Source organism: Plutella xylostella, chromosome 19 (genome assembly GCF_932276165.1).
Source record: "Plutella xylostella chromosome 19, ilPluXylo3.1, whole genome shotgun sequence".
Lineage (NCBI taxonomy): Eukaryota > Metazoa > Arthropoda > Insecta > Lepidoptera > Plutellidae > Plutella > Plutella xylostella.
The window spans coordinates 2,674,625-2,696,338 of NC_063999.1; the positions used below are offsets into that span (position 1 = coordinate 2,674,625).

At 37.7% G+C, this 21,714-nt stretch overlaps 1 protein-coding gene across 1 annotated transcript in view; it reads right to left on the minus strand.

Moving 5' to 3' along the window:
- LOC105392013 (pollen-specific leucine-rich repeat extensin-like protein 1) overlaps positions 1–21,714 on the minus strand; it is a 42,997-nt gene that overhangs the window by 15,199 nt on the left and 6,084 nt on the right. The window contains exons 2-4 of the mRNA XM_048627623.1: positions 9,722–10,305; positions 7,718–8,008; positions 7,314–7,527 (exon numbers count right to left, since the gene is read on the minus strand). Coding sequence (XP_048483580.1) covers positions 7,314–7,527; positions 7,718–8,008; positions 9,722–10,281 — 1,065 coding nt within the window. The 5' untranslated portion in view covers positions 10,282–10,305. The remainder of the gene's footprint in view (positions 1–7,313; positions 7,528–7,717; positions 8,009–9,721; positions 10,306–21,714) is intronic.

Below are 21,714 nucleotides of genomic sequence, written 5' to 3' on the forward strand. Positions count from 1 at the left end.
TCCTCAATTCCTTAACATCTTAATACTTATATGCATATTATTATAACTTATGATTGCATAGTAAGCCGCAGCAGTCAGCAGTCGGAAAGCCTAGTCAGAGGCAACTTGAGTTGACCACTGACCACTACCCCACAACTCTCTCAGCACAAGCTAGCTTGTGTTGGGGCCCACCAATCCGCACTGGGCCCGCGTGGTGGACTAGGCCTAAAACCTTTCCTTTATTGGAAGAATACCCGTGCTGAAGCAGTAGGGACGTGATGACTTATGATGATGATGATTGCATATAGATTATTATGGGGTACATAAAAGGAGTCTCCCGATCAATTGTGCCTTATACCCGACCACCCTGCGTAGTGCGTTGCGGACGCTAATCTGACTGGTTAATCCTAAACCAAGAATAGATTTTGTAAGTTATTATATTCGTAATTGTCGATTGATATCCTATTATCTACTCACTCATCTACCTACCAACACCACTGAAAACTAACCATCGGATGACAAGAATACCAAATATTCTTTTCCCAATAATAATTATTACTTCACGCAACCACCTAACATTTCAAATCATTGTTCGTACAAATACGTGCATTTAATTGGCATTCCATCTCATTTCGTAAACAATAGAATAGAACCGGTGAACAAAAGACGGTCGCCATGCCAAGTCGGTCATTGCCTCGTCGTGTGCAATCACAATTGATTCCTCACTGAGGTATTGGAGTGTGGGTAAAGTGACGCGTCTGTTGTGTACTCATCATCATTCTTTGACAAAAAGGTATCGTTTGGCGGCGGACTACAATGCAGTTGCAGTTGACGATTATGACGTGTCGCAATTCTATATATTTCTGTAGGATTCATAAAGATACTAGCGACAGGGCATTCGACGATACGTCCGTAGAAATACATACAAACGTAGGTACTTACTTAGAAATGAAATTACGATACGTCGGGTATCGTCTCTGCAGCAACCTCTTGTCGTTGGTGGTCAATGGGAGGTAACGCGTGTGATTTTGCCGCTAGGGGCGCTGGTGTCGACTGAGGTCAAGTGACATTTACTTTTCACTAGTTTTCACTGGTATAATATGGCGGGCTTCGTAACAAATTATATTTTCGTTCCTTTCTCTGTTGAAAAGTGATCTCATTTCGAGAAATTATCGCAAATATGGATTATTTGTCGATGAATGTGCACTCTTTGAAAGCTGAATTAAGGAAAAGAGGCCCGAAAACATGTGTCCTCCTTTTCTTTCCGAACATAGCGGAACTGCACAACATTGCGGCATAGTAACTTGATATGATGATAGTTATTTATATTAAATAATCTTATGACATACATACATACATACATATGCTCACGGCTGTAATCCCCGAAGGGGTAGTCAGAGGTGACTTGCAAGCGAGTCACCCGCTTTTCGCTGTACATTTGTACTCACGATAGGTCGCGAGCCATATCGCCGTTTTTGAATGAGTACAATGCACTGAATTTGTCGGGTAAGTGGGCAACCCGACTGTCAGATGCTTTCAAGCTGCCCGAAGGCCTCAGAGCCTGAAGACAAAAGTCTTCAACCAGTGCGTCCTGCCAGTGATGACGTATGGTTCAGAGACGTGGACACTGACGGTAGGACTGGTCAATCGATTTAAAGTCGCTCAGCGTGCTATGGAGAGAGCTATGCTTGGGGTTTCTCTGATGGATCGTATCAGAAATGAGGTTATCCGTCAGAGGACTAAGGTTACCGACATAGCTGTCAAAATATGCAAGCTGAAGAGGCAGTGGGCTGGTCATATCTGCCGAAGAACCGATAACCGTTGGAGTAGACGGGTTCTCGAGTGGAGACTACGAACAGGCAAACGCAGCGTGGGACGCCCTCCTGCCCGCTGGACTGATGACCTTAGGTGGGTAGCCGGTAGTGGTTAGATGAGGAAGGCCGAGAACCGAGTGTTGTGGCGCTTCTTATTGGGAGAGGCCTATGTCCAGCAGTGGATGATTATTGGCTGATGATGATGATGATGATGAAGGCCTCTGACTAGGCTTAACGACTACTGCCGAAGCAGCAACCGGGACCCACGGCTTAACGTGCCGTCCGAAGCATGGAAGCGTCCAGAAAAGAACCACTTGAAGTCGGTCACCCATCCAACGGCTGACCGTGCCAGTTGTTGCTTAACCTCAGTGATCAGTAACGATCACTGATGCCAGCTCGACTACGGACACTTCTAAGCTTATGAGATTCAAGATTTTATAATATAAAAATTATAAGTAATAGATAAATTCGCCTCTGATAAGTTTGACAGCTATACCTCTTGACCTCAGTCGACAGTGGCGCCAACTGGTGAGCAAAAAAACGGTAGTCCCCATTGGCAACTTTGAAGCTAAATATTTTCCTGACATTTTAACGATGATTTTAAGTAAAATTCTAAGTGCCCCTTTACTGTGTCTAGATAAAGGTTACATGCGGTATTAAATGAAATAAGATTAAATTTGGTAAACATGCGTTTTTTTTTTTATTATAAAATAGACTTAACTTATAACATGTATGTATAAAATAAAATAATATGAAAACGGAATGGCCTATTAACTGAGGTTTATAGCTTAACTTCGTGCGAGGATAAATATTTATTTAGATCGCCATTTAAATCTTATAACGACTAATTAAGCTCCTATGTAGCAGCTAATGTTGATTTGAAGCTATCATGACGATTTATTATAAAGTGGCTAGGCATTTAGTGTAATTACTGAAGATGCAGATTAAGTTAAATTGCCTAAGCATATCGCAATATGTGAATAGATGTGACGGACACATCAGATGTAGCACATAAAAGAGTCTTATAGCACTTATTCCATTCGTGATATAAGTCAAATTTAAAGTGCACACATTATACTTACATACGAATATGAATAATTTTACTAATTACCATACGATTTACATAAAACTATATGGGGCTATACCTGGGACTATGTTTATATTGTGAGGCTTGATAATTTTAATTTATTGGATTATATAGCAAAGATATTACTTGATAGATGTATTTCCTGTGGGTTGACTGGTAGAAAATGCTTATAGCATTAAGTCAACCCTTTGTACACTTATTTATATATTTGTGCAATAAAGGATTAAATAAATAAATAAAATATTCTAAGGTATTTGTTTCCAGCTTTATATATATTATAATACGCGTTTTTGCAACATACTCGTATATGGCTGTATCTTTATTTCACGTTAGCATAGAAGCAGATAGAATGATTTCACAGCCTCATACTTATTACCGACGAGACGTTCAGAAAACAGAGTGTCAGCGAAGGGAACCTATTTTAAAAATAAAAAACCTACTGATGCTCGCAAATATTTCAAACTGCACAAATAGATGCAAGAATGTGTCTTTATTAACATAAATGCAATAAATCCGTCAGAAAGCACATTAAACCAAAACTGAGCAACACTAACACACATTACGGCGTGTGTTATTAGAGTTTTTGGCCGCCATTACATCATACAAACACGAGTTAATTCAATTCTTTTTATTTAGAGCATGAAGATTCTATTAAGTTATAGCTGAGATAATTTGACCTAGATAGAATGATTTGCCTACTTATTGTATGTAAACTTAAGTGGTGTATAGTAATACGAAATGTGCCCACGATAAGAACCGGATGGACTGTAAAAGGAGTATTGGGTTCGAAGGACAATAAAATGGAGCATAAAAGTGGCCGGGAAGGGAGGAAATGTTGGGTACATGGTTGGGACGATTGTCTAGCGAAAAGCCTGTTTGTCCTCTTCGGTTTGCACCCGTTCACGTCCAAGTATATTACCTCAATAAAGAATGAAGATTTAAAAGGCATTATGATAAGTACTTATGCCTTTCAGAATAATTTACACATAGTTCATCTTTATACCTACAGATATAACTCATATGGTTTAAGGGCCCGTACAGGGTGACGTGCCGCGCCAATTTTGGGTTTTCAATGCTCTTCACACAGCACACGCAGTGATACGCACACATGTAAGTTTGCACAGTGGTTCGATAAACTTTTACTCGCAAACTTTATTGACAATTATGTTCAAGTACATTTTGGGTGATTTTAGGGTAAGTAAGTATAATTCTTACTTACACTGGTAGGCACCAGGAAAGAGAGCACATATATGCGTAACGTAAAGGGATCGCCTCTTTTTCTTCTTGAACCAGTAGAACGCAAGCTCGCGAACGCCTGATTGACAGAAAAAAGGCGATCCCTTTACGTTACGCTTATTATATTTGCTGAGTGTTGACACCCGTACTGAGCTACAATTACAATGTAATATTCTAATGGTGCAATCCTACTAGAAAATATACGATCAGATAATTTCATTAAATAAACACACTCGTAGGCTTTCTTTGAGGAAGTGCAGCCAAATGCCTACTTTTGCGGTTTAATCGCTGGTCTAGTAAGTAATTAATTTCAGGATATACCTAGACCAAACTACCTATACTTAACTACATTGCCGGTTTTCACACTACCCCAGATCATAGGTAATAGAACAATAAAGAGAATGGGGAACTGATTTGTTTTCACTGGTCACCAGCAGTGTCTTGAATTTATGAGAACGGACAAGTATTTGATGCTTGCCTGTCCTGCATAGACATAAAACAGTATAATTTATTTGTATAGAACACATACACCTTTAGCGATATTTTTTATTACATACATTAAGTAGATATTTATAAATAATTACAACTATCCTACAATAAAGATCGAAATCGTGGTCGATAAATAATCGCCTCCAAATAGTTTTCAACACCTATGGCACAGAATAATAACTAGTACCAGCTAGTAGTGCCTATGGCTTGATTTAACACGTTGATAGCACAGCAACCTCGACTACGCTAACTTTGCAACAAAAACAAGTGCAACACCAAAAAAAAAATTAGGGCACACACACATTATAAATATTTGCCATTTCTGACCTGATGTGGTAGGTTACGGTAGGTACGACACAATGCATAATTTATGCAGTACAACACAATAGTATTATGGCATAATGCCCCAAATTTTTAGTAAAATTACCCTATTTTCATTGTCTAATTTTATTAATTATTGCAATAAAACAGTATCTACGTACATACTTTTACTTTTAAAAAGTGTTGAGTTTTATGTTGGGGTATTTTTATATTACATTGATTTAGAGAAATTCATAGACAATACATAATTATATCGCATTTATGAATGATGCAAAGTTTCGAAAGCGGAAAAAAAGAAAACTATAACCTATGTTTACTGTTAAATGTAGAGTTCTCAATACGTCCATTTCTGCATGTTTAAGCCTTTTACCACCTAATAACCACCCTAAAAAGCTAGCGTGTCTTATATAATTTTTCGCATCGGCATAGTCTTAAAAAGACCCTTCTGTTGCATTCTTGATATAATGGGCTGCCAACTGCCAACCTTTTAGCCTTGTTTATAGTCAATAATAAACTTTATAGGTACAATCACCTGCTTATTTGAAATGGGAGTATTGCAACACCATTATTACGTTTTATATTCCTTCGAACTTTAATTAATTTTGTTCGGAGACTGTAACTTAGCGCGCGCAGTTGTAAACCCAAATTAAAGGGCCCATAAATTAAACACTCATATTGTACTTGAAGGCTTTTTTTAATTTGACACGGCATCGGCATACGAAGATAATAAAGGTATCAAATCAACTCAGTGTTAATTTTGACAGTTAATCAATATAATAATAACACTGCATTATCATATAATGAGAATGAGTAAAACATTCTTAAAGCTCTTTAGTGGGACCAAGGAACTATTTATTTATAGTAGGTACTTCTCTAATGAGAAGAGTTGGACAGCGTGACGACCGCTTTAAGCTAATGTATAATTTTAACGTCATCTATCAATTATACGATTGGACGAACCCGAAAAAAACCTCTGGTATGTTTGTGCTCTAAATGGAAAATGTCAGTTAAGAACTTTGAATTGATGAGATAAGCCTTAAGACCTGTCTCGTCTGGTCGTATTTAATCGTACAGATAGTCTATTTAGAGGACATCAGTAACCTGTATGGGTATGTAATTGTATTCGCAATTATTCTGACTGACCTCTACATTGGAAACAAAGAAACGGTAATAAAAACGCCTTAATGCATAGGAACTCATTGTCTCTACTTTGATCGTATCGCGCCGCTGTTGATAGTGTTAACATTAAATTGCATGTTCATTATGTTGTACGATTGGTCTAAGCTAAGCGCAGAGGGTCTAAGTTATTTTCTTAAGCGTTTTTTTATCGAAAAAGCGGAGTGCTATAAATTAGATGTCTGCCTATCGGTAACCATTAGAATGCTTTAGTTATATTTCTTCAGGAGGTAACTTTATCGAGACTGTTAAATTCATAGCTACCTGTCATCTAAATCGTCTCAGTCTATTCATTTCTTTCATTCACTTCTTATTATATTAAAACAATCAACAAAAACTAGATACTCGTAAAATAGTTGTTTAGATAAAGTTAATATATCTTCAGTTAGGTAATATTGTGAACTGTTGACCTCGATAGAGTCTAGACAATCTAGACATAGGAAATATTTATCACTTCTGCGTTAGTTTCAACAATGTAGAAGCTATTGTAAGTTTTACAGACAATAAAGTTTTAGCGTCCATAACGGATGAGTACTTAATTACTATATTCTAGTCGTGTTTAGTGCTCTGTGTATTATGAGTTTACGAGACATGATGCAATGTGAGATCATTTGATTTTAGCGGATAAATAAAAATACATGACGCTTAAAAAACATTTCGAAAGATTCCTATAAATTTTGAAGGCTTATTGGAGATTTATGTCAATCGTGGAATACACAAATATGATGAAATCGATTTTTAATCGAGTATAAATATTGGAATTCCGAATCTATACATCCGCGATTTCAAAATCGGTTAACTTTTATGCCGAGAGGTGCCGTGAAACCAGGTTAAACGTTGATTAAGTTTAACAGAATATCTGCTAGTGACCTACGGTAGTTTGTTTAACTCAATTAAGAAACCCGAATTATTTAATTGACAAAAACATAACTCATAACCTTCTTTCAGAAACTTGAGAAAATTATAAAAAAACATCCGAACATAATGATTTCAATTCTTAATACGCAATAATACGCATTGATACGAATATTTCGTGTTAGTCAATAACGCATTAGTCGGTAAGTATAAGTAGGTACAATGAGTACCATGAGAACATTTTAAAATCTCATCAAATAATAGGGCATCCCGACATCCCGACCTACTCCACTTCGTGGTTAATTAACCAACTGTACCTAATCAAATAAAAAGCTATAACAATCAAAAACACTCACCAACAAAGACATCTCATTGGTCTTGGGCATCATGGTGACGTCACCGGGGCGCACACCAGGGCCGCAGTAAGGCAGCGAGGGCCCCCTACTGGGCAGCATCGGCAGGGGGCCCTGGAGAGCCAGCAGAGCCGCGTGGAGCCGCGCTCGAGCCGCCGTCACGTCACCCGTGCCGCGGATAGCCGCGTCCACTACGTCTGTCACGTCTTTCTCCCATCTGCATTGAAGAGGAAAAAGGTGTATAGCCTTATTATGTTAATATAGTTTGACTAATAGAGTAACTGCTGGCCTATGACAAACGTTTCTCTTAGGATGGGTTCGATTTTGCTATAATTGCTTGCTTAGTTAGGATATAGGGAATGTAATTTTTAGGATACATTAAGGTCACAACAAATTAAAGACAATACCTTCGATAATGCCCCAAGCACGCCCTAATATCCTCTTTCAAACTCCTCGGCAGCGAACCCTCAGGCGTGCCGGATGACGTCGTGTGAGATCCTTCGTTCTTCTCCTCGAAGCGTTCATTCTTTGGTAAGGTTGGCGACGAGCGGCCGTGGCTGCCGCCCCCACTCCCGTAGCCCGACGAGGTCGAGGGGGCGCGGCGCGGGAGGGGCGCTGACTCCGTCTCCACGCTCTCGAGTTCGTCCACCACTATCACGACCTCCTGCTCCTCTTCTTCCGTGTAGATTGGGTTTGATCTGCGGAGTGACGTGTTGGGTCATGAGAAAATTTCGGATGAACAATGTTACGAGAGTTTGGGTCAAATGTTTGGGATGATAAATCTATGTCCATCTCAGAAGTGTAGAGTTGGAACATAATTATGATAACAAGTAGTTATATTTTTTAACTGCTTTTAATTTATTTAGGGCATAACTTTAGTCCAAAGCTGGTTCACCTCAGAGTTATTAATGGTGCCTTAAGGTCCTGAACGGATGGTGTTTTAAGCCCTAAGCTAATAAATGACGCCACAGTCATTAACACTTAGATATCATTACACATTTTACGATTTACAATTAACAAGTATCACTGTCCTCAATTAGCAATCCTATCAACTGAAACCAATTAATTTCCAACTAGTTAGCAGCATGTTCTGCCTCGCAATCCTCTCGTTATTTCCACACTCCTCGGGACATGTAAGACAATCATCTCTTGACAACCCCACTTTCTAAGTTATCTAATATATTTGACCGCTTAGTTTCGCAAGCAGAAATGCCTGTTAGTATTTTATGCTACTCCTTTTGATTACTACATAATATAGCAGTTACCTAGCTAGTTTAACATGTGCCTGGTTGCCATTTACGGGGCGATCGCATCGGCTTATTAATCTGCCATTCATGGGATAGACAAATTCGCATTGGCTTAAAAATATATCAAAAGGTTCACCCTAGCTTTACTAATATGAATTAACGTAGCGTAGCCGTGTTGCCATTGCTACCACTAACGCAATGCGATATGTGGTCAGCAGTTTGTTCAGGAGCTGTTTATTTTAAATACAAGGCACATAATAAACTTACCTAAAAGACAAGACAATAATCGGCCCAGTCAGTCTCATGGAAACCAGTGGAAATCGGACGAATAAACCGCACAAGGACGTCACATCGAAAAACTTAAATGGAACATTTTACCCAGGAATCGAACCCGAAACGTCTATATGTTGAAGTTGAACAACTAGAACAAGAAGGAAGACATCAAGACACTCTAGTTTTCATTAACGATCTATAAAAAGTGTGATTTATTGTCCTACTACCGCACCTACTATCGCAGAATCTCAACATTATGCGTAGACGTGCGTCGGCGCATACCAAAACGCGTGAATTCGCCGCCAGTTCAACAGCCTCAAACAAAACATAACTGCTACTGCTGTTATGTGGGAAAATAAACTCTATTATGTATTATGTATAGATACCACGTTAACTTTATTTGGGAAGTCTCGCAATTCAGTATCCTACTCACATTTCTGTGAAAGCATATTTGATAAGCAATTTGTATAAAATCAAACTCGTTTATGGCATCATTATTGATGTATTCGTTTCCTGTTCGATAGTTATTGTCTAATTTTGCACAGCGCTCGATGGCTTTGTTAGTTTTTGCAATGATTATATATACTGATTAGTTCTTGTTTGCTGTTCCGACGCGACTGATTGCTTGCTTCCTTTAGATATGTACCATTGTTCCATTGGGATGGAAGTGGGTACCTTTCACTATGATGTGCATTACCATATTGATAAACAATTTGCAATGGGTAACAAATCTCATTTCCGTAGCCAAAAACTCTCTATGCTTTGTATATCATTTATCAAATCGAAGGCAAGAGTTTCAAACGCTGGAGAGCTATAATATTCCCTATACAGCGATATCGTAGCCTATTTGACTCATACCCATTCCCGTTTTCATACATGTTTCACACTCACCTAAGAACGTTATCGGGCTGATGCTCCAGCGCTCTGAACGGGTGAGCATCCTGAGGCCGTGGCGGCAGCAGAGATGGCGGCACCGGAGCGCTCTGGAAGCCGGCGGCCGGCTCCGGGCCCGGGACCAGGACACTCGCCTTGAAGCCCTGCAGCCGCGCGCGGTTCTGCGAGCGCCGGACGCTCTCGCTAATCTCCTTGACCTGTCTCTGGCGCTGGCTCTCGCGCTCCTGGCCCGGCGGCTGCGGCAACGCGCGGTTCTGCACGCGCCGCAAGATCTCCTGCTGAAGCTGAGACAGGTGGGATGACGGTGGGACGGGCTTATCCTCCTTCTCTTGACTGTGCAGCCGTGATTGCGCCGCCCGTATTTGTGCTGCGAGGTTGGATTCGGGTAGAGGAGCCGGGGGGCGAGTTTGATGGTGGGTTGGTGGACTAGTAGGTGGGGCTGGCAGGCTGGGAGGTTTGGGCGCGGGGGCGGTCGGCGGTGGGGGCGGCAGGGGCGGCAGCGGCGGGGGCGGCGGGGGCTGCCGGCCGCCCCCGCCGCCGGCGCAGCTCTCAGCCATGCTGCCCGCGCGACGCCCTCCACCCTGGGGACAACACAGAAAAAACATATCAGTAAAATGTACACTCACGGGCAATGAAAAGGTTCAACTGAGAAACGCACCAAATTACTCCTAAACGGAAAAGGCTAGCTTAATAACGCCTACTGCAACATTAAAGTACATTTAACAAATCATCAGGATATTACCAACTATAAACGATAATATTTTGTTATTTTTTTTTATAAATCTTTGAAAATCTTTTGGTGTCGGAATTTTGTGAGTGGAACTTTTTCATTGCCCATGAGTGTATTACCACTGTACGTACGTCATAATCTAACGTTTGACTGCTATTGAAGGTGAATACTACAAAATTGTAGGTTATTTAATAAATATTTATTAATAATAATAATATGTGGGGACATCTCACACACGGCCATCCGACCCCAAGCTAGGGGCAGAGCCTGTATTATGGGTGTCGGACAGGTGATATATCTACACAAATACATAGTAGATACATATTAATTATAAATATCAACACCCAAGACCCGAGTACAAATATCTGTCTTTAAACAAATATCTGCCCCAACCGGGAATCGAACCCGGGACCTTCGGCTTAGTAGTCAGGGTCACTAACCACTTCACCAGTCGGCCGTCTATTTATTATTTCACAGTTTGTCAGCGGTATGCTATAAAACCACCAAGTTTGATTTACAAATAGATAGGTTGGTAGATGTAGATCTACCTACGGTACCCCCTGTAACTTAGATCTCGAAATAATTGTTTATTTGTAAAAACTTATCGATCGAATCGGGTTGGATCAGACAAATATTGTCTTGGTTAAGATGTACGCAACACGCAACGCAATAATGCAATCATGCCGTGGCTGATGTCAATTTTACACTTATTTGTGTGATGATTTGATGAAGTTGCCTCATCCTACTAAAATTGGTTGAAGTGTTCGTCAAATACCCTCTGATGTTGATTTATCATTACAATGTATCTGAGGAAGCAGCTACATCAATGATTGCACAACATTACACGGTACAGTCTGCCAAACCAAAGCTTATGTTTATATGATGGTGTAGTAAAGAGCTGAAATGAAGGCGAAATTACGAATCAGTAAGTACCTATATTATTTTATTGCAAACTGTATACATATAGGCTTTCAGTTATTTTCTAGCTGCATGATGCCTAATATCCAATAATACCATCCTTTAAACTTAAAAAGGTACTCTTCATATCTACTACTTTCATAAACAAAATCACATCATAATATCATTGTCCTACCTACAAGTCCTACGTCAGGTACCTACAACACTTCGACTGTACATTTCGCAACAAAAACTAACTGGACACAAAACAAAGGAAGCCCCTTGCTTATTTCCATGGTTGTGTAGTCGTTTGTGAACAAGATGCTATCATCTTCTTCCTATGTAAACGGTAACAAGAGTCTGTCTTACAATCCTAATGAGGTGATTTTTTATGCGATCATAACATTTTATTAATATTATGTAATGTATGGCTGGCTGTGATAAAAATCTTGCGGAAAATGAAATATGTACAAACGTTTCCCTCGAAACAGCCAAGCACAGGAGTTTCCATTCCAAAATAGAATAGAGAAACCATAAATTTAGGTAGTTACTGAAACATATGTAGTTATTATATGTATAAATTCTGAAGGGTGGAGGATGCACACGGTAGAGTATTAGTTGTGAAATGAATTTTGTTCAGATCCTTTGTTCAAAAGATAAAATAAGTGACCTCAATTATAATTTTGGATGCCAAAAGCCTGTATAAAAATACACAGTTCATTATATGATGATAAACAAAGTTTGCTAAAAATATGCTTAAAATCTAATTGTGGGTTGATAACTGATGATTGATAGCATTTTTCGAAGGTCAAGATCAATAAGCTAACGAAGTATGTAAATCTATCTCCTATGTATGTTTGCAAATAAATTTAGCAGCAGTGTGTGCACAAGGCTTTAAAATCTTACGACGATTGTGAAACGTACACTGATAGTCATGATCAGGAGTTCACGAGATATCATTTTCGCACCTTCAAATGCACAAATGTGTAAGGTTAGAAGAATTATGCAATGGGCCTTCGAGTAGTTTTTTTTTTTAGTTTTTAAATGCTCAGGCAAATGGGTTTTTAATTGTAGTCTTGTGTTCTTACATGATGAATTGATGATTTTGCAGATGGCAGGATGGATGCCCGGGGATTGAGGTACTCTAGAGTTAGAGATCCGCAGTCCAGAGTTAGAGGCTTTTAAATGATGCCTACTTAACTAATAAGTACGAGAAAACAAAAATGTTGACGATTTTATTACATACATAACCTAACTCCAGTGCCCTAAGCTCTTCCATATTTACCTCCATTCCTACATGACACACAGAACGCATCATAAAAGTCAAAGAACCTCACTGTACTCTGAAGTATTACTTATTTAATTTAAAAGATTTTTCTGCAATCTTAGCTGATAATGAGGAACCTAATTTCTTATCCAGCAGCTATTAGGTGTTAAACTAGGCATTTCGCCCTCGCTCCTAATACGCGATGCCACCAGGCAGTTACAACAGTTTACAGTAATAAACGTTTAGGTAGACACATAACTGGGTATTGCGTGAGGTTAGCGGGCAAAAAGATCATTTCATCAAGCAGAATATCTTGTTATGATTCTACTTACTGGTATACAGGGTGTCCATGAAAGTTTCGATACAAAGAACTGTAACTGGGGCGTTCTTTCTGAATAACTTTTGTTCTACAAGTTTTGTAAATTCGTGAAAATAAGTAGGTAATAAGTTAACGTTTATTAATTTATAACATCATTGATGAGCCTGAGATTGATATTTGCATAATAAAATAGCTATTTTTTTGTAGTAGTATATCACTCATCATTAAAATCCGTACATTTCAGAAGGCAAGGTCGAATTATTTGACTTGAATGATATATTCACAAAAAAACATATTATTTATCCACTGAGAATGTAATTAATTACCGGACATGCGCTTTTGAACCGTTAGCTATTAATAAAACCCTTCATGGAGATAAATATATTTGTAATTAAATTAATGTAAGTACGTAAAGGCAAACTGATAGGTCATTAATTATTTCAAATCAAATCAAATGATTGATGTCAAAAAGTAAAATAAGTAAAAAGTATTACCAAAGCTACCGCAGCGCAGGTTAAAATTAAAATTATTGGGAAGATACATGCATCAAATATTGAATAGATAAATCAAATAATATTTTATCGATATTTACAAACAAACAAACAATCTCTACAAGTTAATGTTGCGTATTACACAATTCACACGTCAGTGGCTCATAAAATCAAAGTTTTACTTACAGCTGGGGTGGCCAATTTAGATCTTTTGCTGACTGCACTTGTCTTAGTTTAGTCAACTTCGGAAAGTGACCTTCATAATTGTAACCCAACATAATAATCCTAGACAACGTACAATCTCATTAAGGGGTGAATTTCCCGCAGCCAAAAATTGCGTGGCATCAATGAAATCGGTACTAAAAAACCAAGTTATAATTTTCTAATATTTTTTTCCGGTTAAGTGAAATAGTTATCTATGTGTAGCACTAAATATTTTATTAATAGGATTAATGGATATTTTAAAAAAAAATTTTAAACCTCCAAATCTTTCATTGCCGTGTCTGTCCCCACGTCACCACGTTTTGTATTATTCTTCATTGATGAAAAAATATTGAGTATTGATAGTTAAACTTAGTTTCATTTGATACATTAATAGTTAAAGTATTGTCACGGAATACATTTATTGAAATATATAAAGAATATAACGAACTGTAAGTGAAAATTCATGTGTCCCAGAACTTCTGTTCATCGCCGTGTCCTAAACATGATCAAGGATATTGTTTTACCTATGAACTTGGGTGCCCCCCTCAGTGCGCAAATCGTTTCTTACAAGTGTCGCCTAACTGCTCGACGTGGAAGGAGGTACATCGGTGCCCGCGTTTTTGCGCTATAGTGAAAATCAGTAAAAATTTTGGGGACTGGACATTTTTTCTTTCATTGCCGTGGATAGATATAACTTCTATAAAATTAAGTTTGTCTTCTAGAGTAAGCATTCAAAAGAAAGCTTTTTGAAAATATTTAACTTATAAAGTGTTTATTTCTTCGAATAGTTAATACTTTTTTAGTTATTTATATTTAATGCCTTGGTTTTCATCGCCATGCTTTCATTTCCGTGGATTCCGTGGCCAATATTTGCTATGGCAATGAAAAAAAAGCCACGGCAATGAAAAAAATTTCATTGCCATGTCCTGTTAAATAATTTGTATTCATTGCCGTGGTTAGTTTATTCATTTCCGTGGCCAGGTTATTCATTTCCGTGACTTATGTTTTCATCGCCGTGGTATGTATGATTATGCAAAGTAACATATCTTTACCATCTTTTACCTGTAATACAGGTAATACCGATCACTGACATATTACCTACAGGACTAGTCAAATTACCTCTTTTTGCAGTGCGTTAAGACGGGTGCGTATCGAGATGTATAAAAACGAAATATATAATATTACATTAATAATAACAATCACAACATAATTATAATGAACGTTATGTATAAATAAGATCGGTGGTAGCTCAGTCGGGTAAGCGCCCGCTTCCCACGCCAGTGCGAATTCCGGCGCTGACATGTACCAATGTGTTCCTTTGAATTTAAATACAATGTATACCATCGCTTTTACGGTGAAGGAAAACATCGTGACGAATCCTGCATATCTACCTATAGATTTAGCACATCTAGATAATATGTGAACCCAGCCACCCCCTGTGGACCAGCGTGATGGGAAATGGTCCAAGCTTAGAAAGGCAGCTTAGACCTTGGAATAGAATATTCACATTGCACAAAGGTCCCATTCGAGAGAGCCAGGTGCAGACAGGTACTTACACCTCCCACAGATAGTAGAATAGAATATAATAGAACATACATCTCTGCAGGAACTCAGCTGGATGCTAAGTGGCCTTAATGCTGCTTGCAACGTGTAGGCCTCCGTATGTACTTGGGCAAGACAAAAGTCATGTAGAATGTTCACATAAAACCGGAGCCGGTGATCGTTCGTGAGACAACTATCAAAGTTGTGCAATAATATGACTACCGGAGGCAGACTATTCGGCTAGGCAGAAGCAACTTCGACAAGGAGGCTGAAAGGCGCATCCAACAGTCTTCAACCATTGCGCCCTGCCTGTTATGAAATATGGTGCAGAGACGTGGACACTGATGGTGGGACTGGTCCACCGATTTAAAGTCACTCAGCGTGCTATGGAGAGAGCTATGCTTAGGGTTTCTCATATGGATGGTATCAGAAAAGAGGTTATACGTCAGAGGACTAAGGTTACCAACATAGCTGTCAAAATATGCAAGCTTAGGCAGGTAGCCGTTAGTGGCTGGATTCGGAAGACCGAGGACCGAGTGTTGTGGCGCTCCTTGGGAGAGGCCTATGTCCAGCATTGGATGATTATAGGCTGATGATGATAACATGTACATTTCATATTATTATACCAATTAAAATATACTATGATTTAGCATAAAGTTCATAAAATATTCTATCATATCACATAATCTGTGTTAAATTATACAACACCATCAAAACCTCTAGCACCACAACCTAAAGATAGGTGCGATAACGAGAAAAGCGAGGAGGAGCGGTTAAGTGCACATGTTCATCAAAAGCGAAGCGGGGCTACATGGGGAGACGCTCTATGTTTAGGTTTTGGGGCAAGGAGTTTTGACGAGACGAGCGATATTATTATTGGCGCTATGTAGGGGGACGCTTAGCTGACCAACATGTGCACCTAACCGCACCTATCTTTATATTTTGGTGCTAGGTGTTTTGCCGGTGTTGTGTAATTCTGCACAGATCATGTCATATTATAGTATATTTTATGAATTTTACATAAAATGAACAGTATAAAAATTGGATATTATACCTTATGAAAATATAGATGTTATAGGTAAGGTTTATGATCAAGGTTTGTGAACGTTATTAGTGTTAAATGAAACATTTTCTTTCATACGTCGCAATACGGACCCCACAATGCTACTTAGAGAATTCCATACTATATTCTTATTTTTTATATATATATATGTTCTTTCTTTCGTTCCAATATCTATCCAAATATTTCTGCCATACATCCAATTCAAAAAAAAATCAAAATTATTTATTATCCAAAATAAAAAATTAACATAAGTGAAACATAAAAGGTACATTTTGCCTTACACTTTAACCAAATATCTTATATTAAAACTTAAAATATTTACTATGGCCCCACACTAAGCGAGCTTGTATCGTGGGTACCGTTTGAAAACATTAACCAGTGTGACATTTTCGCTGAGAATACCTAGTTAGGCAGTATTTGTGTCAGTCAGTCAGTCAGTAAGTACCTAATCTAAACATGCAATACAAAATAATTATAAACAACTTAAATTAACACACACAGCAAGTAGATAAATATTATAAGTAGATATATATATATCTATATATTAACACGTGGTCTTTAAAACTTCTTCTGTCTGCTCGTAGGACAATTTTAGAAGACACTTGTATGTCTTTATTTTAACCTCGTTACAATTATTATCGCGGAAGTTACATATGTTATTCAGTTTATTATATATACTATTATATATTATACATACCTGTCTAAGTTTACGTTTCCCTCACAGTCTTTTAAAAAAAATGCAGTGGATTGATTCTTTTATTTCCATTGTATACAGTTCTTTCATTGCCGTGGAAGTTTGTTTCATTGCCGTGGGCTTTTGTTTCATTGCCGTGGACGCTTGTTTCATTGCCGTGAACGCATGTTTCATCGCCGTGGCACGAAATTTTCAATCATCCGTAGCTCGTTAAGTTTTTAACTTATCTGCTACCCATTTAGTAAGAACACTAACATGAACAAAAACTTTAATAAAAGCGTTTTTCTAATATAAAAAACCTTAAGATAAAAAAGTCCACGGAAATGAAGATTTTTTAGGACTTGTTGAAATCCACCCTAAGATAGCCAACACTGCTCAAGAGCAGAAGAGTTCGCTATTCCAGCTCGGCCTATACAATATACAATATGTTTATACAATGTATAAGGAACGTACGGCTTCATCCTTCCAAAGTTGAATCATGCTATAAAATTAGTTTACAGACCTATCCCCAAATACATAGACCGTATTGTAAATTTACAATAAGGTTAAAATTTACATTGAAATACACGAACTTCTCTTTACGTCAGTCAAAAAGTTGAAATGAAATTTGTATATCGCAACGTGAATTTTGAATTTTAGACCAAGTTTAGACCTTTTGTAAAGTGTCAAAAAGCTCTATGAATTCCGGGGCTATTCTATATGTACAGAGTCCACAGTCCATGATACGGCCCTTCAAGCTATTGAAATAATAATAAATCTTTATTTTAATAACCATATTTAATTTAGGTTTACATGACTGGAGCACTCTCACTATTCGGTTGTAGCTAAACGAACGACATCCTACATAATATGTTTGGTATTGGAATCTGACCCATAGAAGTGGAGCTATTTCAACATTGATGTTTATATCAACTAAAATTTTAACCATCCGGCAGTTAACTAAGTTAGTAGGTAATAATAATAACTATACCATGTTAGGAAGATTGCCCAATAACTTCTAAAGAACTCCCTTTGCCCTTCACTATGCCAAGATCGGAAGCTTAAACCAGTTCGTTGCATTCTCATAATCATCATAACATATCGTAAACCGTCATAACATCCAAATTTACATTTCAAAGAATTGAAACACTTTTTAAATTAAATCAGTGACCTGCTTTTTTAGAATCTGTGTCTATTTAGATGCACAATTAATAAAAGTATCTTAATGTGTGTTGCAACCTTGAATCTTAATTACTCAAACGAAATTGACACAAGACATTCAGCATTCCTGTAACCAATTTTCATTCAGTGACCTATAAAAGATAACTTAAACAGCAAAAACATGGTTTAGACAAAGCTAAAACGTTTACTTACGGTTTTTGACACTAAGCCCCAATTTCTCCATAGTCGGTTATCTAACCGACCAGGGATTGGTTATCAATAATACGTCATCTCCATATAAAATTCTTGACAGATGTGTCATAAGTCAACCACTAATACCTGGTTATGCTCTAATCTAACCGAGTATGGAGAAATTGGCACTAAAGCATTTTATCATCTAAATTACGAGTTGCTACCCGTAAAACACATTGTTTCGTACAATAAACAAACATTAGGCACATTAATAGTGGTAAGACTAGGCCCGGCTGGCACACTTACATCGTCGCCCATCATTTCGGACAAAGAGGAGAAAGTGTGCGCGCGCGCAGCCGGCTATATGGATAGCGTTATGCTAGACGGAGGCAGTATGGTTAAATTTAATTAATATTCATTTTACTAATTAAGTACCTGAAGATCCTAATTATTTTAAAAAATATACCCTTGTATGATTCCATTTTCGTAAGTATATCAATTGTTTTTAATTTAAAAGGGTTCAAGTACCTATTAAATTTTTCGACTTGGTGTTCAGTCGCCGTCTTTACCTAAATATTGATAAAGTGATCATTCTAAAATGGCCTCTCTAAGCCTCAAATCCATTCATGACCTATTTTCTCTACTTATACCTAGTTTTTTCCCAATAGTTACCAATTCATAATCTCCATACGTCTACATAGAATTCAAAATAAAGTAATTACGTACTTATATGTAGGTAAGGTACTTAATGTTACTCGAATACTCAATAAACCCTGATCTTCCTCAACGTAAACAAGCTGGGTCCGTCCCGCGGGCGCCGTCCACTGATGCAATGTTACGGCACTTTTCTCTGTTGCCTCCGATTATACAAGCGACATTGAAACTGGCTGACCGCATTTATTCGCACCTTTGTATTAATAGAGTTGTGTTTTTAATCAAATGATTGGACTGCTGGATTTGCTGGTTTATTGTAAGTCCGGGTTTCTGGTGAGTAGTTAATTTAGCTGAAGATTTCATGTTAAGTACTGGTTTAATTTTAAGCTGAAGCCGGTTCGAATCTCGGCTATCAATGCGTAATTTGGATACAGGTTAGGTGATATAGAGCGGTCATCATCAGAATGAAGATGAAGTGGGTTAGAATAGCATAACCATGAATTAATAGTTGACCGACTTCGTTAAAAAATATTAATGAATTGGAACTACCCATTGGGTACGAGTGCTTAATCTTCAATAGCCTCAAATCCTACGTCATAGGGATCACTTGTAAAACGAGCTCGAATCATTTATTTTAGCTACAGAAAGCAAACAAGTCGGAAGCAATTTTTTTTCACCTAATTTTTTTCACCGACTTGTCTCACCTACGCAACTCATCCAATCATCGCCGCTTTCAATACAATAAAACTATGTAACAAGTAACCGAGCCCTTTACAACGGCGCACAGTCACACAATACCATTTTATTTTGTGATATAACCGCATTGCATGAAATACAGCGTTGAACATGTACAGTGAAGTTGATTTAATATTGCCTTACAAGAGGTACTCAATGTTTTTAACTCGCTAGCAATGATATAATTTAGGTAGGTAATCAAATAAATAATAATATTTTCAATAGACTTACATCTATCTACATTGCATCTTACACCTGAAAAATTAATAGTCTGCTGATTGGACCTTAATTCAAGGAATTATTATTATTAATAGGTACATTATTTATTGCACAAAGTAAATTGGTACAAATGCGAACTTAATGCTAGGAGCATCCTCTACCTATACCTTTGGTGACGTGGAAAAAGTGATGTGTAGTGCGATAGGCTTAAAAGATAGAAGATGGTCAAGCCATTTTTTTTCGACAATGAACATTATACAGATGGTTGTAAACGTGATAAAGTACCTAAGGGGTGAGTGACTCAAAGGTAATTCTGGTATTGTTTTATCTACCACCATTTTCAACACCCTGTAAGTATTTGCTGCTGCAATCATACACTTCTTCTGCATCCATCGTCAATATAGGTAAGTACCTTTACCTACCTAAATTACTTCCGACAACACTATCAAGCACCGCCACTATACAACATAACGCTACATCGCATGACATTCACAGATACAATGTGTTCGTGAAAGTGTTAATAAAAATGTTACACGGATAATTGACCACACCTCCACTTATTGACTCTTGACCCCCGGACAGACAGACAGAAAGACACGATTACATGACAGACAGCAACGTTATTGGATTGTTTGGTAATGATATCAATATCGAATTGATGGCTTATATCACCTTTTCTTCAGGTAATAAAATAATACTTATTTATTATGTCGTAATACATAAGCGTAAGGAAAAAACTATTACTTTCTGTTTTTGGTACCTTGTGGTATTTAGATTCGGCCAAATGGTATATACTTACCTAATAACATAGAAGGTTTATTTCGGTTGGGGGAAGAAAAATACCCAATTTGCCGAAATCTAGGATCTCTTATAACTATAGGGTATACGTAGTAAGTATACAATACACGATTGGCCAATTTTATTAACTGTGTCTACAATACGAATTTTGGTTGGTATGTGAAGTTTCGGGGAATATAGTGTAGTCGTTGTTAGGGCAGCATCACGCCGGAAATATCACTATCGTGAATTACTCTCACCCATTCTTTTCCGTCTTTTAAATATCTGACAAAAGAACAAGAACTCAGCATATAGCTAAGATCGCCGTTGGCGCCGTCAACTTTCGTAATCCTTTGGGCACAGACTTGGAGAGCAGATCTAGGCAAAATGTACAAGTAAATATAGGCAAGTATACAAACTTACGTAAGATGCGGTGTGGACCTTGCGATTTTTCGACGTTCGCCGGCCACATTCCTTAAACGGGTCCGATTTCAGTGCGAAACTCCATAGTACTGAGGCATTGAGCCGTAATTATTATTATATTTAAAAACTTTGACAACTTTTAAAAGTGAAAAAACATTCGTTTACTCTTATAAACAAAACTATAAGGACTTAACAAACTAACCTATGTAACTTCGATACGTTCATTGATATAAATTCCTAAAAATAATAATTTCTGACGGTGTCTTGAACGTAAATTTAACAAAGGAGTTCCTGTAAAATAAGCAGTTTATTGCGTAAATTGATAGATGTGCAGTAACTTCGGTACACACCGTACACACTCATACCTGTCAATGTTGGACCCGCAATGGATTTCGTTATTCCATAGATTTCTACAAATCATTGTGTAATGTTAATGCTTAAATCTACGCGCTTTTTAAATCTACGCAGGACAATTTTACAATACGAGTATAATAATATACTTTTTGGATGAAATACCTATATGTAACTAAATATAGGAAACTTAGAAAGGAATGGCGAAATTTAAAATCTACATTTGCCAATATTACGCAGTCACAAAACTATATAGGCTCACAGAACAATAACTTTATACGTACAACGTAGG